The sequence below is a fragment of the Bombus affinis genome, chromosome 12, assembly GCF_024516045.1.
Source record: "Bombus affinis isolate iyBomAffi1 chromosome 12, iyBomAffi1.2, whole genome shotgun sequence".
Classification (NCBI taxonomy): domain Eukaryota; kingdom Metazoa; phylum Arthropoda; class Insecta; order Hymenoptera; family Apidae; genus Bombus; species Bombus affinis.
The window spans coordinates 6,258,520-6,277,539 of record NC_066355.1 but is presented as its reverse complement, the minus strand read 5'-3'; the positions used below and the strand labels follow the sequence as shown (position 1 = coordinate 6,277,539).

The following is a 19,020-nucleotide window of genomic DNA, read 5'->3' as shown; positions in this document are numbered from 1 at the left end:
GCGCGTAATACCCTGTAAACCGAGTGAAGCTTTCTTTTGTTTTTGCGTCGGCTTTCATCTCTCTGGAAAAGCGAGAACGATCTCCGATAGGGAAGCATCAAAGCGTTCCGTTTTATCCGGTACACGTGATCAGGAAACAGTTTCGTTCGTCATTTCAGTCAGATTCCATCACATCCAGATGTTATCAAACAGATATCATTCGTACAAAAATACAGGGTCCGTGCAAATAACATAAAAACGGAAATGGTGTGATTCAAAAGTAAGACAAAGATATGGAATCAAACTTTTTTATCTTCGACTTAGTTTTCCAGAAAATCGAATTTGAAAATGGATCAGATATACGTGAGCATGGCTAATTTTCGTATTACGTGTGAAAATAAGTGGACAATGCGGAATAAAATTTTTCACAGAACGCTTTGTTTCTGAGAAAAAAGTACTAAGTTGAGTCCTAAGTAAACGTGTTCACGTTCTATTCTTTCCTTTAAACGAAGCTTTAAAACTTTTATTATTCCGAGAATAAAATTCGGATTTTATTCTATATTTTCAACTTATCTTCACACTTAGAATGACCTGCTGTCGAATATTTAGTCGCGTCCAGTGTGGAATTAAACATTTTCGAGTATACTTGATAAATTTCCAAACTCGATTTTCTCAGCAATTGAGCCGAGAATGCAAACATTGTATTTTTATGTCTTTTTTAATTTTTCCTCAAGAACGAATTTTTTGACATTAATACAATCGACGATATTTAAATAACAAATATATGTAGCGATATACGTAGTAAATATTAAGGTATATTATTGTTATATGGTTCAGTAGATAGTTTAGCACTGTAATCTTTATGACTATAAATCAGACGTGAATTGTCTGGATATCTATGAAGGATAGTGCACTTGGTGCGTGCGTGTACATCGATCGAATAAATTAGTTTATCGGTAGAGTATGAAATTTCCCGTGAAATTTTTTAATAACACGTATGCAACGACAGAAGAAAGGAGACTCGACTTTATTATGTTTCGCGGGTTTCGCGAGCAAGCTTAATTACGCGAATGATAGACACGCAACAAAAAGTCCGGTGAGGAATTCTTTGGAACCGCAAACAATTCTCCGGCTAATTAGCCTGAATCTGGTCGTAAATTGCCGATGAAATGGCTGTTAAAATCCATCGTTGAGCCGAAACGCAAAAGGAAGAGCAGAGAGTAAGCTAAAAAGAGATGAAGATGAAATGAAAAGAAAAAGAGGAAAAACAAAAAGATAGTACAAAAGGTACCGCCCTTGAGGTCATTACTGTACCGTGGTTTGGATCGTGGCAGCCTAGAAAGTTTCTTGGTCGCTTGCCAGACACTCACGCGAGCGACCACCTTCAAAAAATACCCGTGAAAGAGCCGAGAATACCGATCGTCGCGCGGCGAATGAAAGGGGACACGGGGAGTTTGCGAAGAGGGAGCGAAATTTCACGGGCCACTTAGAAACGATACTCGTGACGATTCTTTTCACCAACGTCGTCCTTCTCGTGAGTTATGAAATATAGCTGCCCGATCGGGCGTAGCTTTCATATTTCCTTGGAACCAGGCAACGTGCGAGCGCTTCGCTTCTCGTTGTTTTCGCCGTGGAAACGTCCACGGTGATGTACTTTCCGTCGGAAATACGAGTCCAATCGTTCATAAAGCTCCTGGGGTATTGCTTGTATGGCGCTCGACGATAGGTGAATCTACGCCCATGCAGCGACTTCTCCTTTTTCACTGTGTTCCTCCGCGATTCCCTTCGCTGCTCTATTGTCTCCTCTCCGAGGCCGGATGCATGACGTGATCCTCCGTCATACAGAGCAGCGTCTGATGAAAATGGTATTTGGAAATCTGATAAAGCGAACTACCATCGTAAATCGACCGTTTCGACGACCGTTCTCTTTATCTCATGCTGCAAGAATCATGGTAGTCTGGCATTAACCTCGATGCAATTAAATGAAGAATCTGAGATTAAGCGTTCTGGGGCATGACATTTTCTATGCGTCTCGTGTTCGTATGTGTGTATTCTTTCGGATGTCTTGTGGCTTTCTACGTGCTTTATACACGGTGAGCCAAATTTTTGTGGAAGGTACGGCAGTGGCTGATTCAGCACTCTAAAATAAGGAGTTCGTATAAACATACGTCGATATGACGTTGTTTTGGAGTTACAGCTTCTTTTACGATGCCAGACATTACTTAGATCAACGATTTCCTGGCAAATAGACAGGTCGCGTTGGCCTTATTTCCTGACCAGCTCCATCCATGGATGGACCTGAATCCAAGCGATTATTAGTTATGGGGACGTTTAAAATCTCTTGTTTCTATTACGTCAGTTGACTGTGTTAATACTCCTCGACGTCGTGACAATCAAAGTTAAAGATAAATTCGTACAAGTTCGACGATCCATACGATGCGATGCATTTGCGCTCCTGTTGAAGCTGGACCTGCTCATTTCGAGGAATTTTTCCGAAGGTAGGAGCAAGCAACTATTACGACACGAAACGAACTATTTGTCGAAAAAAATGACATATCAAAAAGGTCGTATGTGAACGTTTCTTCCTACTTTAGTGTGTTGAATCGATTTCTGTCGTATTTCTCGCGCGTTCTGACTCACCCTGTATGTCGATTGATCGACACGTGAAACCGATACAAAGTACCGTGCAGATTCGTTCGAATATCTCCGGACGATTTGAAATTCAAGAGTCGGAATAAATTCCCCGAACCTCGGTCGTCCTTTTGTCAGTTTTATTAGGTTCTCGAAGATACCACAGGGCTTAAGTATAATTCGAGAGCACAATAACGTCTGGTAAAGTGCCATTCCAGAGTACCACCACTGCAGATTATGGACATTCCACGTGAACACTAAACATTGTCACTCATCCTACTCGATCTTCGATACTTCGACGTAAAAGCACTAGAGCAACCAAACAGTATAAATCTTGGTTGCAAGGCAACCCGTTATCGTAAAAAGTCTCATCGAATATTTCCATGAAGCAATCTATTTTGGCTGATAAAAATTTGTATCCTTCGACCATGAGAAGATTCGTCAGAAATAAAAAATAATGTCTTCGACGAATATAATAGAAGGAAAAATTTCCATAAACCAATCTATTTTGGGTGATAACAATTTGTATCCTTCGACCATGAGAAGATTCGTCAGAAATAAAAAAACTATTTCTTCGAAGAATACAATAGGAGAAAAAATATACATAAAACGTCATATAAAACATCTTGAGATGTTATTAGTATCGTGACGAGACACAACTGTTGTTTCTATAAGTTTTTAGATACCTTTACGAGTCGAACCATATATTTTTCATAGTCTTACTCGTATAGTTCTTTTTTATAGGTGCCTCCTTCAAAATGCTCCTCAGTTGTATATTATCGTTATCGTTATCAAACGAGCTCGATGCTTTGTAGCTCACTTTCTTTTCTAAAAATCTTATTGTTTATTATAGAACGATTTTCCTAATCTTCCTCGTTAATTCTACATCTACGATCGAAGCAACAAAATCAGAAACACAGCAGAGAGATAAGATCTTGTAACTTCCACTCTTTGGAACTTGTTTCGAGTTTTACTAATACAACGAACATAATCGTCTCTCGTAACATACACAATGTGTCCGTAAAGAATTTCTACAAGCGTTCGCACATTTTCGTGAGCTATCGGCCATCGTAAACTCGCGGATAACAAGAAAACGAACAGTTTGAGGACACTGTGAGAACAGGAGGTTGCGAACGTTGTATTCAGGTTGGGATCGCTGGTTGCTCGTTCAAATAATCTCTCGGAGGCACGTCAACGGGAACGGTGTCATCAATTTGACCCTGTTTTCACTTCGGTTCGATATTGCGATCCGCGACCTCGCGGCGTCGAATATTCGCTGATCGTGGTATCTGACAGTAGCAATAACGGAACACAGTCGATTAGACTCCCTTACACTCGATTTTATCTTATATTCCTCCTTCTTTTCCTTCTGCTCTCCTCGTATTTTCTGACAACTGTCTCAGACCGGCAAAGTATGGTTTTACTTCGCATTCGCATGTGAATATCGATAACCAGTCGACAAGTTGGCGTTTCGTTCTTTCCACATATATAACATTAATCGCGTGGTAGGAAATGCAAACAAGCTGCATAGACTGGTAGCGACAAACAAGGTGAAAAATGTTACGGCCAGGAAATAGTCAAAGAGACAAAGCGTTTTTGAGCGATTAAATTACGGTCACGAAAGCAGCAGCCATCTTGCATAATAATTTACCAAGCAATGTTATTAGTAAATTGACAAGTGAAAAAGTGACGTAAATATCAGTGATGTGATATTTTATAGTGTTACAATTTCACTGACTCGTAAATTGTAAAATTTGCCGGGAGAGCTTCGTTTACTTTATTACCAAACTTAGTACTGCCACGCAAGAGGATTTATTAGTATTATAACTTGTAAAATTTCACTGATAATATTAGTTCAATTGTGCAAGAGGGCTGCTTACAGTTGCACGTTTTCCGAACCAGAGCTTTCGATCTCTCGGCGAAATCCTCGTGGGAAACGTTGCAGCCAGTTCGATTTTTTCATGCCGTAGAAATTCGCAAAGAACAGGGTCGTCCTTCGATATCTCCTTGCTACCTCCATGCACCTTGTCATTTGCAACAGAGATACGAGTTCACGAGTTAGATATATCCGGATTTTAGAATATTCTATATCATAGAAAATATTCTGTATGATCTCCATAGAAATTTCCAATAAACTTCGATTGTCGATAATTTAGAGAATTTAATGTCAAGAACGCGGATGGAAAGTGGATTAAGAGCACTGTGATTCGTAATATAGAGGACTTCCAGGTATCCCGGAAGTTCGAGGTAGTTTCTAGGTTACGATTCTCCGGGAACGACGATCGACAGAGTTTCCACGGTGTTTATTAACCGCGAGACAAGGCGAATCGTAGACTCGAATGCGACGCCTGGGGCGTTCGACGAATACTCAACTGTCCAGAATTATATCCACGAAGATTAGAAGCGAACCTTACCCGCATAGACGCCTGAAATTCGTGGATCGAGAATCGCTAGATCCGAGTGTTCAATATCATAACGCCTAACGTCGAGTCCCTCTGTAACTCTACCAGCTGAATTCCAGTCGTATTGTCATGGTGATCGCAGTGATAATGGATGGCGGATTTGCAGGAATATCGATGGATTGGTCGATGGATTTCTTGGAAACATTGGAATACCAAGCCTAGATGATGGAAAACGAGCATTTGCCATTACTGAGCAGCGTTAGTTAAATGAAGGTGGAATGGTGAGTATTCTCTTCTCGATTATTTACTGAGGGTCGCAAGTATTATTATAGTGGCGGCTACTATTAAATCACTATTTTACGTAAGTGTTTGTTGTTCCTAATTATGTATATTAACCTTTACATTTATCGGAAAACTTAATTTAACATATTTAAACAAATTGTATTTTATTCGGTATTTTCTTGATATTTTTAGGCGAAATGCATTTTTAACGTCGCACACAATATATTTTCATATATCAAAGGAAAAAGGCTTTCTCTTGTACAATTAAATTAATTACTGTTAGTTAGAAACTATACATTATCAGTATTTTTCTTTCATAATACCTAGAAATCTGAGTAATGCAACGAGCGAGACTTTGCAAAGATTTTGCAAGTAAATTTTATTAATTGTATAAATTATTTGATTATTCTATATGATGTTGAATTTTATGCAAGAATTTGCACCTGTAGAATGATAAAATTGAAGTTTATGATGTATAACTCGTGTCTTGTCAGTTTATTAATGTTCTATTTTATTAATGTTTTATCAATTGATGAATTATCGTGCAAGCCGGTCTTTGTTAAAAATGATATTCAACTTTACATTTATCATCCGATATCTCATATTTAACAGTTTATGACGGCCATAACTTTTGTTACGTAATGAAATAACTTTCATCATTTTTTCATAATTTCATGACCCTGTATCTTTTATTAAATATTCTCCACATATTCTCTATAATTTTATATCTTTCGCGTACATTTAGAATAAAAATTCGCGATAAGAACGAAGTAAAATTTTGCTTTATTTAACATGGAAATTACGTGAAAAAAAAAAATAAAGCTATACATGTATCCAATAAAATAATTACACAACCGTGGTTCAAAAGATAAAAAATAACCCACTCCTCGTTCACAGACCACCGTTCGATAGTTTTAACATAGAAATCTCACGCATTTTGTCCTGATAACAATAACATAATATTTTCGTCATTATTTTACGCGTAACCGGATATCGTCAATTATATATACTGCACGAATGATAGCTAGCGTATAATAACGTACAAAAGTACGTATATCAAACAAAAAAAAAGAGGAAACTCCGACGGGTTAAAAAATAGCCCGGCGGATGAACATCATCACAGTGGCCCGATTTCACGAGCATTGTTATGGTGATAGAGTTCGAGAATCAAAAAAAAAAAAAAAAAAAAAAAAAAAGAAAAAATAGGAGTGGAAGGGAAGAAAGAAAAGGGGTGAAAAAGAGTGGGATGAAACACGAGCGAATAGCAATACGCCTGCACGAACGAATTTGTTACCAGGCGAGTTTTGATACCATTTAATTCGTTGTTTCGACTGTGACGAATTCATCATGAACGGCGGGAGGCGGGAAAACCTTCGATTTCCATTTAACCCATTCAAACTCGTTTTCACGTGTTTCTTTAACCATCGAAATAGGAAACGGCCGCGCCGGATTGTTCAATATTTAACTGCAAGTTTTTGTAGAGTTTGGTTTTTATCCAGGCCAGCCAAATGCTGGAAATGCCGATTGGAGACAACAATCGATGAAAAGCACGCGCGGTTTTCCACGTCGCGTTGCGAACATAATAAATCTTAAATTCCCTAGCTATTCGAAATTTTTGTATTCGCGAGACATGGTTGAGGGGTCACGGGGTGGGGATCCAAGCAGGCACGCGATAGATTTGTAATCAAAAACATTCGTCTTTAGTCCTTCGACGAGTGAATGGCAACGCATCGTCGCTGTCAACCTTAGCGTATTATTTTTGTAAGCGCGTGTGTGGAATATTGTGCGTAGTGATGCACTGTAAAGCCTAATCTCAATCTCTTATCTCCGGTAAAGTGTATGAAAGAATAATTCTTAAACTCTGTAAGAAAATTCTGTTCGAAAAATTTCCGTGTTCCTGTGAGCTTATCCGTAAGAGGAAACTTATGGAGTGGGGATAGAAGCACGTAAGCCTTCATCGACGTTATATGTCTTCGATCCTTCGACAGGTGAATGTCAACACAACATCAAGTGCATTTTACGAACTATACCGTGGATGCATAACATCGCGAGTTTGGAATTTAACATCGCGAGACAGTAAAGTGAAAAGATACTAAATTATGAATTCTGTAAAAAGATTTCTGTGCTCGTGTGACTAACTTTGTCCATAGGAGATATTTCTGGAACGAATATATCAGAAACAGGTAAGCGTTCATCGGCACCTTTTAATTTTTCTTAATTCTTCAACGAGTCGAATATAAACACGAATTGTTCGTCGAGTAAATTTTGCTTAATATAATTGTCTATATAACATAGCAAGTAATCCTAAAATGTATTTTCTATCTCGGGAATGTACGGTGAAGGTACAGAATCTTAAATTCCGTAGAAAAATTTCGTGCTAGAAATTTCTGTATTCGTACGACTTTGTCCATAGGAGAAACTTATGGAGTGGGGTTAAGAGATACAACGTTCGTCGACGCCATGTGTCTTTGACTCTTTGACGAGTCAATGTCAACACGACGACGAGTGGACTTCTCGTGCTATGCTTCGGCGTGGAATCTCGTGTAGAGTGTAGAAGCACATGACGACAACTTTTGATGGAATTCGTGAACTGGATACGAAGCGGACTGCTTCAAAGAACCTGAATCGAGTAAGTACTACTCTCTCATTTACATTCTTGCGTTTTACCCGAGTGCAAATTTACAAGTTGGATGTTTTCGTGGTTATTCCATGGCGTTAGTTGTTGTAAGGCAATCCTGTGATCTTATTGAAAATAAGAATAATTATTTCTTAGTTTTTCTGTTTCTAAATATATTAAAGCAAAGACGTAGAATATACAATGCTAACTGTAAGTATTAGTTAGGACACTTACCGTGTCCGACTAAAATGTTTGCACGATATTTAGAATAATTTAAACTCGTAATTTCTTGTTATTTTATTATAAATCTCTTCTTTCATTCACATCCTATCAAATGTCTAGTAATATAAAATACTACACAAAGTATAATTAGCCAGAGTATTTCAATAAATGTAGAAATCATACAGGAACAGCATGATAGATTATGGTTATATTACGTTACGTTAACTGTACACTGAATCGCATCAATCTTATAACATTTCGGTTCGAATATCGCATTATCATCATCAACAAAGCAGAAAGGAACAAAAAGATAAAACAGAAATGCATGAAAATCTTGCAGCAACGTCGATCAGATTACGCTCTCGACCAGCATCTCGAAGTTTGTGTTGTTCACAAACATACTCTCTATTTGCTCTTCTCTCGTTCGCTTTAATCCGAAAGTCAAGTAGTGTTTTCATCGATTAAACTTCGTTTTCCAAAAAACTACAAAGTAATGGAAACCGAACGGGGGAAGGTGGGAGGGGAGGCAAAAGAAAAGAGAGAAAAATGATTAAGAGGAACGGGATGAAAAATATTAAAAGTACTTTACGTAGGTACTTGAAAATAAAAATCGTTGTGATGTTCGTCCCGTTTGAAACAGTATCTGCCCGTATTTTTTACGCGATGCGTGCGTACATAGGGGAAAAGGGACAGGGACAGGAGAAAAAAGAACGAAGGATAAAAATACAGCAAATAGAATTATATCTGGAATAGCGGGCGTTACGCGCGTCGGATTTCGCGCTGTAAATGCCATCGTATAAAAGTGAGACGAATAATGAAAATGGTTTTGCACGGCATGCCGCGTGTTCGGTGTTTCGAATTTGCCACCGGCCGTGCATCGGGATTATGAAAAATCCGTGCTCAACGTTAGAGAAATTTAATGAAAATTTTTTATCCACCTATTTTTTCAAACTCCTTTCTCCCGCTTTCCTTTTTTTTTTTCTTGTTTTCTTTTAATCATCTGCCCGATCAAGAATGGCGCGTTCAAACCACAGCAGACCAAACTGTTCGAAATTAAATTGCTTGAAATGATGCTTGTGTAGTGGTTAAATTACATTCTGGCCATTCAACTTTCGAATTATCCTACGAATCGGAGTACGTTTACGGAAAACGTATTGTTAAGCACAATGAACAAAAAAATTAATTAGACGAGGCAGCGTAGTACGTTCGAATAGCAAATATATTACTAAACGAGGAAATTGGGATGCTATTTCGTGGATGAAACGAGAGCACGACCGATGTAGATTACGTTTTGCTCCATAAATACCGGAAGTATGGAAAGTGTAACAAGATAACTGTCGGTATACTTGATTTGTGGCTAGATGGAATATGTGGGATTTGATGTTATTGCCAGTGTTTGCGCGAAAGGGTCTCGCGAATATCCGCGGAACCACTTTGGCCAATGATGTGAAACAGTGATGGTGCGATTTTGAAAAACTGGATCAATTCCCTTCTATTACATGATATTAATCGATTAAGAGGGAAAGTGGCACGAGTGACAAAATTTTTGATCGCAAAAGTTATAAATAAAATGAAATTATAATTGAAGAGTCTGTGTTTTCAAACATTAGAAGAAATCTACTGTAGATACTCGTAAAGGCTTGTAAATTGATTAAACAAAATTGTCTAGAGAAATAAAATTATATCCTAAATAGAATTCTAGGAAATTATGTGTCCTTTTCTCAACTTGTCTCTTGGAGGGGGATAGATGCATTTCTACCTCTTTTCTCGTTATTTTATAGCGTATTTTAATTTTCATTTTTATTGCGTTATTAACATATTAACGGCCACTGTGGAGTTTTTTTCCTTGACTAAAGAATTACTACGTAAACGTAAGGAATAATTCTAAAGGAAAGAAACTCCAAGTATTTATTTCAATTAATCTTGAAATACTATATCTACGCGATATACTGCACATTCTAATTACGAAAACAATTATAACTAGAATACGTTTAAATAATTCGCAGAATATAATTTTATTAACCGACGTCTGCTTCAAATAAATTGAGACAAAAATGAGAATATCCAATGAATATCGAACCATAGTATTTCGCTATACGCGGCACAAACACGTGCAAACAAAAACAAAATTTTTCAAACCCCTGTCTTTAAAAATTATAGAAGCTTTCAATTTTCACTATAAAAATCTTCATAAAATTATATTAAAATCTCCTCCCTTTTAATCGGGTAGCTGTCATGGTGAACGTGTGGAAACGGCTGTTAGTTATGTCTATTAAATTGAAACAAGACGTCAGAATGTGAACAAGAGGACGAGATGTAATTTCAAGAACTCGTAATACGGGAGCCGAGGCAGCGGGGAATTCGATAACCATCGAGCACGGAAGTTAATTAAGACGATCATGCAATAAACATATCGAGCGTATCGTGAATAACCAGGCTTCCATACAGTCGATCGAACTCGACCGCCGATCGGAGAAGCTTTACAATTAGCGGCTACATCGATTTCGTGTGTTTCGCCCCGAAGCGAATGCTTCAAGTTAGAGCATCGGCTTCCCAGGCATATTCTCTTTACGCGTGAAGTTGGGAGCGTCGTTGCTCGTCCATATTATGGCTAGTTGCCATTACGAAGCCACCGTAACACCGTCTCGATGAAATAGCTCTACTGTAACCCCCTTCCTCTTGCCCGTTTTGGCGTCATGAATATTCCACTCATATCGGGGAAACAATTCGTACTTTCCTTGGTAGTTGGAAAATTTAAAATTAAAATTATATCGTTGATATAACCAGGTATGCTTGTAACCGTATAATATTCATAGACTGGCAGCCAAGTATTTCGGAAAATAACGGCGCAACTATTTGAATTCATCGTATACGATAATTTCGCAACAATGGTGTGCGTAATGATGTGCCATTATTTATTTCATCGTCTCGTTATCCCAGTTATTTCGTTCACGTCAGGAAACAATAACGAAGTTCTCTTCGGCCCGTTATTGCGCCAATCGAGTTTCGAACTGCTTCGCAGACCGTGTTGTATCGCCGGTACGTACAAAGCAGCGTAATTACCGGTTTGATAACGGTATTACGGGTCGAGACGAAGGAAAAATTCCAAGCTTTTGCCGGCGATGGGAAACACGCACGAGAGAGATGGAAGGGTATAGTATACTGGATGCTTTAAATCCTCGACGAACGGAGCTCGTTCTCAACGCATCATTTTCAATTTCCAGGGTTATTCGGCACGATGAATCAACGCTCATCGATCGTTGCTAGCCGCGAAGCAATCAGTTTTTGCATCGTTCTCCAGTAAGGAATGGCGTTCATGACGTTCAAAAGATTTCTCTCTCTTTCTCTCTTTCTCTCTCTCTTGCTGTAGCGAGGGAAGAGAAGAAGGATGATATCGATAGGAAACGGTATCTGAGGAAAACGTCTTCGCGTGAGGGCGACCTCCGAAAGTATCGTTTTTGCGACGACACCCAGCCATGGCTTATCATCGAGAGGATAAACGAACGTCATACAGTCGGATCATCCGGATTTGGATGGTTCGCGAATCGATCCTTCAATCGAACCCATGCCACCCTTCCTCTCCTTACACTTTGATACATTTCTTTCTCTCTCCATTTCTTCTTTTCTCTCTCTCTCTCTTATTTCTTTTCCTTTTTTAAATAAATGGCAAGATTTTTCGAATCGAGGATATTTATTCCTCTCGACGATATACAGAATCTCTGCAATCATGGTAGAATCGGGTAAGGGATAATTTTTCGTGAAAAAATAAATCGAAAATACACAAATTTACGAACGCATAAATTTTTCTTCCGACAAATCCGATCTTGGAAGCCTAGCCGTGTTTGCATTTATGAACATGGGTAATGGTTTTATGTAGTTCTTGCCTTTATTACTATCACGTTTTCTTTCTATCCGTACTGTTCGCCTGCTTTGATGCTTTTTATTCAAATGACTTCATAAATAAGGATAGGACCTTTTAAAATTAATTTTCTCAATGCTGAAACTGTTCAATCTGTTGGACGTATGATATTGCATTCGATCGTACTGTTCAAAAGAAATTTTTATAAAGTTCTTAGATACATTTACTAATTCTTTAAAAACAGTAATTGTTTTCTATTTTTCAATGGCGCCTGTTATTTTTTAAATACATTGGATTTAACAAAACCTCATAGAGAGAAGCCCGCCAAGCCGAAACTTACTTATTTTCAAGATATTTTTTCTTCTTAAAACCAGTCTCTGCATTTAAAAACTTTATTATACGCTTACGACTGACTTTTTACGAAGGGTCGTTCCTTAGGCGTTCTACCGCGATTGCAGTCACACCGTATATATTCGAAACATTTACGACCGTAGGATCAATCTGATCTTCTCGCGGAAGTGGCGATTGTTTCCTGAAATCCAAGGATGTAATTGGTTCTTAAGGGGTTGTAAAACCGTTGACAGGGCTGTAAAACGTTTTCATGGTGTGAGACACATAAAACCCAGAGAAATCCGTGCGATTGTGGAATTATTAGCTTGGTGGATATTTCGTCGAATAGCTTTTTCAAGCCAAAAGAATCCGTTATAAAATTACCGACAGAAGGCGTGTTCTTTCATTCTCTTCCCGTCTATTCTCGTCCATTGAAGCTCCACTTGACTCTATATCGATTGTCATTTCACCGGTAGTACGACGTCGATCAAACGTTCTATAACCCATTACCGTTCAAGTTGTCCCATCCAAAAACAAAATAGACGATCGAGGAGATTCGAAACTTTGCGTCATCGAGATTCCCCAAGACGATTGAAAATCGAGAGAATACACGGAGGTTCCTTTTAACAGAAAACTCTCTGTCTCTCTTTTTCCCTTTCTCTCTGTCTCCCTCTGTAGTTCCTTTTTAAAGCTCCGGTTGATAGCGTATAGATGGTAATAACGTGAAGTTAAAGATTTTCGAACCGGTCATACTGTCGATACGGTCGCCACGGTTCGTCAATTACCGAAAGTTGAGAGTATCGTCGGACCTTAGGGAGGCGGAAATACGATATAACTTTATCCCTGGTGCTTTCGACAATCTCGCCGGAAATAGCGTAGTCGAAGGTCGTGGGGAGGATTTCGAGGGAGAATCGAGACTCTGATCGCAGAATGCACCTTCTGAACATATATTCCGATGGAACAATACGATACTAAAGGGCTTGGAGGGGTTGAAGCGGGTTGGAGTTGAAGCATCGACCAGTTTTCTCTGTTCTATAAACCGGGGCCTCTGTTTGCCATTCGGTTCGTGTACCCGCAATCCCATGCGTGCTGCTCCAGTCAGAAAGAACAGACATGTTCAATACCTTGTGGCTTCCGGCTCACTATGCGGTTTTAATTTAATTACACGTGGCTGTGACGATGCAACAGGAATGCCGATGCTCGAAAGGAATGCACCGAAACAAAGAAAATTCGAGTCCCTTTTTGATTGATTTCTGAAATTTGATTGTTCGCTTTTTTAAAACAAAGGAAATTCTATGGGGCATATCCTGAACGTATTCCACGGGGATAATACAGCGGCTTGCTGGCGCGAATAAATGCTACAACGTTCTGGTTTTATCAATAAAACGATGGCGATTCATTCCTTTCATGGGTGCCAGATGATCTATGCTTTTTTGTAACACTGAAAATAACAAACTAGTGAAAAGAATCGGAGGTTTTTTTTACAGAAACTTTATGGAGTTACCGGCGTTTTGAATGTTTTTTTTTTTTTTTTATTTATTTATAAAATGTATGAATAGAAGATATATCTTTTCATATATCTCTCATTTTAATTCTTTTCATACAAGTTTTATACTTTACTGGTTGATATTCTAATATTCTAATAATTCTAATATTAAGGAAAATTCGTTTATAGCTTCATCTATACGGAATTCGTTATAGTTAATTAATTTAACTCAATGTTATCTTTATTACTTCTTGTATCATTTTTATTGGTGGGCGGTGAGTTTATTTTAGACTTGTTGCGTAGAATCAGACAATTTTCATATTACGTTTTACCTTTTTGGAGAGCCGGATAATTCCTCCTGGGTAGATTTTTCGTAGAATTGCAAATTTAATTTTGCACAGCGGCGTTAAAATAGAGAAAAAAGAACAATGAATGGAATTCGTAATTATTTTAAATATTCGCGGTGTAGTACGAGAATTAGAAATATCCATCAAATATATCGGTAATATTAACAATGCTATTCAAATTTGTTAACGTTAAACAACTTCATCTGAATTATATAAATAAATGCGGAATATAAATTCGAAACCGTGGCGAGAACACGTCCCATTGATCGAACTCAGACGTTTGCATGTTGAAAAATCGTGGCCACAATCAAAATTCTATGTTTCATCGTGGCAGTATGCGAAATAAACGAAGCTTGTTTATCCGTGACCCACTTTCGATTCGATTTGTACTCTGGAACCAAACGAGAAGATCAGGACAGAGAAAAGAAAGATATCGACGGGACCGTCTATCGATATCATCGCGATGTACTCCCTTTTGCTGGATTTCCACGGAGCACAGAGCATCGTATCAAAACTAAATTTCGTCAAATCTCGTCATTCTCGATTGCACAGTCTATCCGTCTAGGGAAGATCGATAGTTGATCGAGGCTAGAAAAATTGTTTGGCAGGAAATGTACATAAAATGGACTAGCTAAGAGAAATCACCTGACGGTTAAAAGAATCGATTAGTGTTCTCTCGCATAATTAAAATTTATATTATGTGTGAAATTTCCAAGTTACAGGTTATTAATATCCAAATTATAAATATTAATAAATGTAATACGTTCTATGATAGTACTCCCACAATAGCAATTATTAACTCAGAGGTTTCATATAATATTAAACATCTACGTACATGTTTCACGCGAAACGTACGGATCCAATGTCTAACTGAAATAAAGTATACGATAACAGACTTCTTCTTAGTTTGACACAGTGGCAATCTGGCATCATTTCATGAAGTGATGTAATAAAGGAAATAAACGAAATGCATTCGCACTCATCTTCCTTGGCGGATGACGTGAAAATGTGAATTAAGATGAATCGCTCGAGTGTCGTGGTAAGCGTAACGAAACGCCAGAGAAATATACCAACTGCATTTGTCCAACTGGAACGTATTTTTATCTCTTACAAAGATAGTAGAATATTTTTCCACCTTTTTATCCTACGTCTCTAAACAACAGAAAGTTCCAACATGTAACTCTATCGAGGAAAGCTGATATTCGTTGGTCTAGAAAAAGAAGTAATAAAATCTTTAAGTCGATTCAACTTATCCTTCCAGTAACTTACTCAATCTGTCTCCTTGGGAAATAGCTGGAACCGATCCTGGCTTTCGAAATCTCCGATATGCAGCTCGATGCGTAAACGACAGAGACTATACAGAACGACACGTAAAAAGCTTACTGTGTCTCGAGAATTTTAATCCGTTGGCGAGAATATTCAAGCTGGTCCAAGCCGTTTATTGTAACTAGGATCAGCCTCGTTTCCAATATAATTACATTCGATTGGGAGAGCCGAGATGGCGAGCGGTCCCGAAACACTTTGGATATCGCGGCAACTTCCAGTCGGGGAAGTTTCACGTCGTTCCGCCCTCGATTCCCTCGTTAAGCTTTCAGTCTAATGTCGAAATCTCGCTGGCCGCGGCTGCGCTCGCTCGTAGACATGGCTGCAGATGTTGGAAAACTCGAAACGTTCGCGCGGCTGCCGACTGACGGTCGGATAGCTCCTCATCGAAGTTCTTCGATCATCGTAATTACAGTCCACCTAACCGAATCGTTACCGCTATATCAACGCCACGAATTACTACGTTAAAGTTCGTGGTCCGTTCTCGTCAACTTTCTCTCGTGACAACGATAACGAGTTCATTTTGAGATTGGCCAGCACGAATTTCGCGTTTTCGGGGATTTCAGGCTCGTTGATTGCGTGAATTATATTTTTCACGTGATGCATGTGATATGTTTAGGAACAAAAGTGGGCAATTTCCGGCTTTTTATGTTTCAGAATTTTTAAACTTCGGGAGATAGTAGATTGCAGCTTTTTATGCGGTACATATTTTTCACCTAAATTATATTTTTATCTGATATATTTAGATATTTTTAGAAGGGAAAATGATTAATTTCAAGTTTTTTATGCTCATAAATTTCAAAGCGTGGAGAGATAATTAGTAGATCGCGGATTTTTATGCAGTATAATTTTTCGAATATAAGTGAAAGGATAAAGGCTGTGCAGAGATTTCTGTGACCTATCATATTTCATATTATATCATATTTCGAGTATTTTACATATTAACGTTTTAAGTTCTCTAAAAACAAATCATTTACCTTTATAAATTTAGATGAGCGACAGCAAATTTCATTGCAAACTTTCAAAATATTCTTTACGATACCACTCTATTTATATAGTTAATCAAGATGATTTTGAGGCAAATTTGAACAATTGAAACAGGAAGTTTCGGGTTGACCTTTTTAATTTTATTCAGCCTGCAGGATATGGATTTGAAGCATGTGCATAATACTCGACAGCGTGAAATTAAATTGCAACTAAAGTAATGTACATTCAACATACATACTTCCGACAGCAGTATATTATTTTCACGCGGCTGCCGCATCCAAAATTCCATCCTGGAGGTGAAACAATTTTTGGCTGAGATTTAATATGCTGTTCCCCGTGAGAGTTGTATATCTTTTCTGAAACGATGCTAGGACCAAGGGAGAGAAACAGTAAAACGAAGAAATTTTGCTAAGGAAAAAAGAAGTTTAGGAGGAACTGGCTTGGTGATTCGTCATGCAGTCGTGATATTGAATACGCACCACGTACACGTGACGTCTAATATCGCAAAATTGCAAGTAAATCATCACGTGAAAGTTTCTTATTGCCAATGTTAAAATAATCTTTTGCACAATGATAACAAGTTACATAATAAAATAAGTAAAGTCCTGCCACTAAATTTTATTCATTACAAAGGAGCTGATTATCTTATTCATTATATTATTTATAAATTGTAAAATGTAAAATTGTTGTAAAATGTGTGTGTAAAATCTATTTATCAGTGTAATTCTATAATTTACATTCAATGATTTTTATCTATTCGCTAATATTATATTACATTATTCTTACAGATTGTATTGTTGTTACAGTTAAGAAATTCTTGTTTAAACAACTCTAGAAAATAAATATCAAGTACGTAGAAAAATTTGATTGACATTCGTAAAGATTTCAATCGTATCCCGGACATAAAATGGTAAAGATCGTTCTCAAGTAGAACGAGATCGATGCTTAAAATTCTGCCCGATCGTTTCACCGCGTAATTGCAGTCGTTAAGCCGGAATTTATGCCGCGACGGTGTCACAGCGTCGACCGGACATAATTCCGCGTCTCAGCAGGCGAAACTGCCTGCTTTATGGCTGTGTATACTCGACTGATTCGACCATTATTTTTACAATACTTTTCCACCCAATTCCTCGCCGTGACTTCCATTCGCGCGAAATTACTCAGAACAAAGTGGCTGAAGGGAAAAATCGTCGGCGGGCGTGCTGAAAGGCGTATTAATTCGAGATAAGTGACGCGGGATGAGTAAAGTAATTCCTGAAGGTAAAAAGTACTCGTGCATGCATCAGAGACGCCGAACAGAAGAGAAAAAGGGAATTGAAAATAAAGATCGTGTAGCAATGTTGAATTCCAGCCAGATTTTTGTTCATTACTTGCAAAACGATGTAGTAGAAGCTATACTTAATAATCAAATAAAGACAACAATTTCTAAATCGAGTAAAATAATCTTTTTATAGATTCGCATAAAAACTATGATATCTTTAAATTCGGGAGTAATTTCTCTTGTTAATCATTAACGATTGGAACACATTTTTGATGAGCTAATAAAGAACGTATGATGCATTGAAGTTAAAAATCAGTTCTAAAAAAACCAAATATGTTTATAGTTTAATTAGTTAATGAAATTCTGAAGTACAATCTTGCTTATCGAATTTGAAAGAGCATAACAAATATTTTTGTTACGTGCAAACTCCAATATAAATCAGTGCTCGCTTTCTATCATAAACGTTTACTTGGTTCTCAAATACTCATCATCCAACAATTTTCGCAAATCTGTATTCGCTATAATAAAGATAGCGCGTAAAGTTTCCTTATCAGTCCAACTAAAGCGTTCTCTTTATCACTCGACTACTGAAAATATCTGTTACGATCTTGTTCAATATCGGTGATACTGAACCAAATAACGATCTGCATTCATTTAAAGTCAGCGACTTACCTGAGAAAATGATCGATCGCGTTTTCTCTTACGTCTAGATTAGGGGCTGAAATCTCTCACAGAGTGGAAGAAGGGTGCCATTTAACTTGTTAAAACTCCGTTCCGTGGTGGAACGGAGTTTTACTGTGCCTCGCGTGGGAATTTTCACCGGACGAGAAGAAGGCAAAGAGAGTTTTGAAGAAAACAGGCGAGGCAGAGAGAGAAAGAGAGAGAGAGAGAGAGAGAGAAGGAGAGGGAACTGTCTCCGTTGAACTTACGAGAATAACGACGTTCGTTGCACAGAGAAATTTTACTTCCACCAGGAGTAAAATCGAGATGACGGGCCCTTATGCGCGACAACGACAAGCGAACCTGACATGGGTACAAGGTACAAGCTAGACGCGACACACGACAGAGGAAATACGGCGAGAAGTCGATGGGTGGTGGGAAAATTGCAGAGAGAAAGCGCCGGAACAGAGAATGTAAAAAACTAAGTAGGAAGAAGAGTAGGAATTACCAGGTCAGCTGGTAAATTGTCTCAGAGATAAGATTGAAGAAAACGTATAGAAAGAGAGAGAGAGAGAGAGAGAGAGAGAGAGAGAAAGGAAAGAGAAATATTTATACGAATATGAACGAGATGATT

The 19,020-nt window shown here is 38.1% G+C and overlaps 2 protein-coding genes across 8 annotated transcripts in view; one reads left to right on the top strand and one right to left on the bottom strand.

Moving 5' to 3' along the window:
- Positions 1–19,020, bottom strand: part of LOC126922578 (uncharacterized) — a 107,327-nt gene that overhangs the window by 39,140 nt on the left and 49,167 nt on the right. Inside the window, exon 3 of one of the 2 annotated variants that reach the window (XM_050735318.1) lies at positions 4,491–4,634. The exons of the other annotated variant lie outside the window; for it this stretch is intronic. Coding sequence (XP_050591275.1) covers positions 4,491–4,634 — 144 coding nt within the window. The remainder of the gene's footprint in view (positions 1–4,490; positions 4,635–19,020) is intronic. 2 annotated transcript variants of the gene reach the window in all.
- The window catches only part of LOC126922588 (basement membrane-specific heparan sulfate proteoglycan core protein-like), a 249,332-nt gene that overhangs the window by 225,192 nt on the left and 5,120 nt on the right, over positions 1–19,020 (top strand). For 2 of the 6 annotated variants that reach the window (XR_007712844.1, XR_007712843.1), the window contains 3 exons: positions 5,179–5,293; positions 7,283–7,477; positions 7,708–7,923. The exons of 1 other annotated variant lie outside the window; for it this stretch is intronic. The gene's annotated coding sequence lies outside the window, so the exon portion shown is untranslated. Of the gene's footprint in view, positions 1–5,178; positions 7,478–7,707; positions 7,924–19,020 lie in introns of all 6 variants that reach the window. 3 more of the 6 variants (XR_007712846.1, XR_007712842.1, XR_007712845.1) reach the window with 2 other exon arrangements.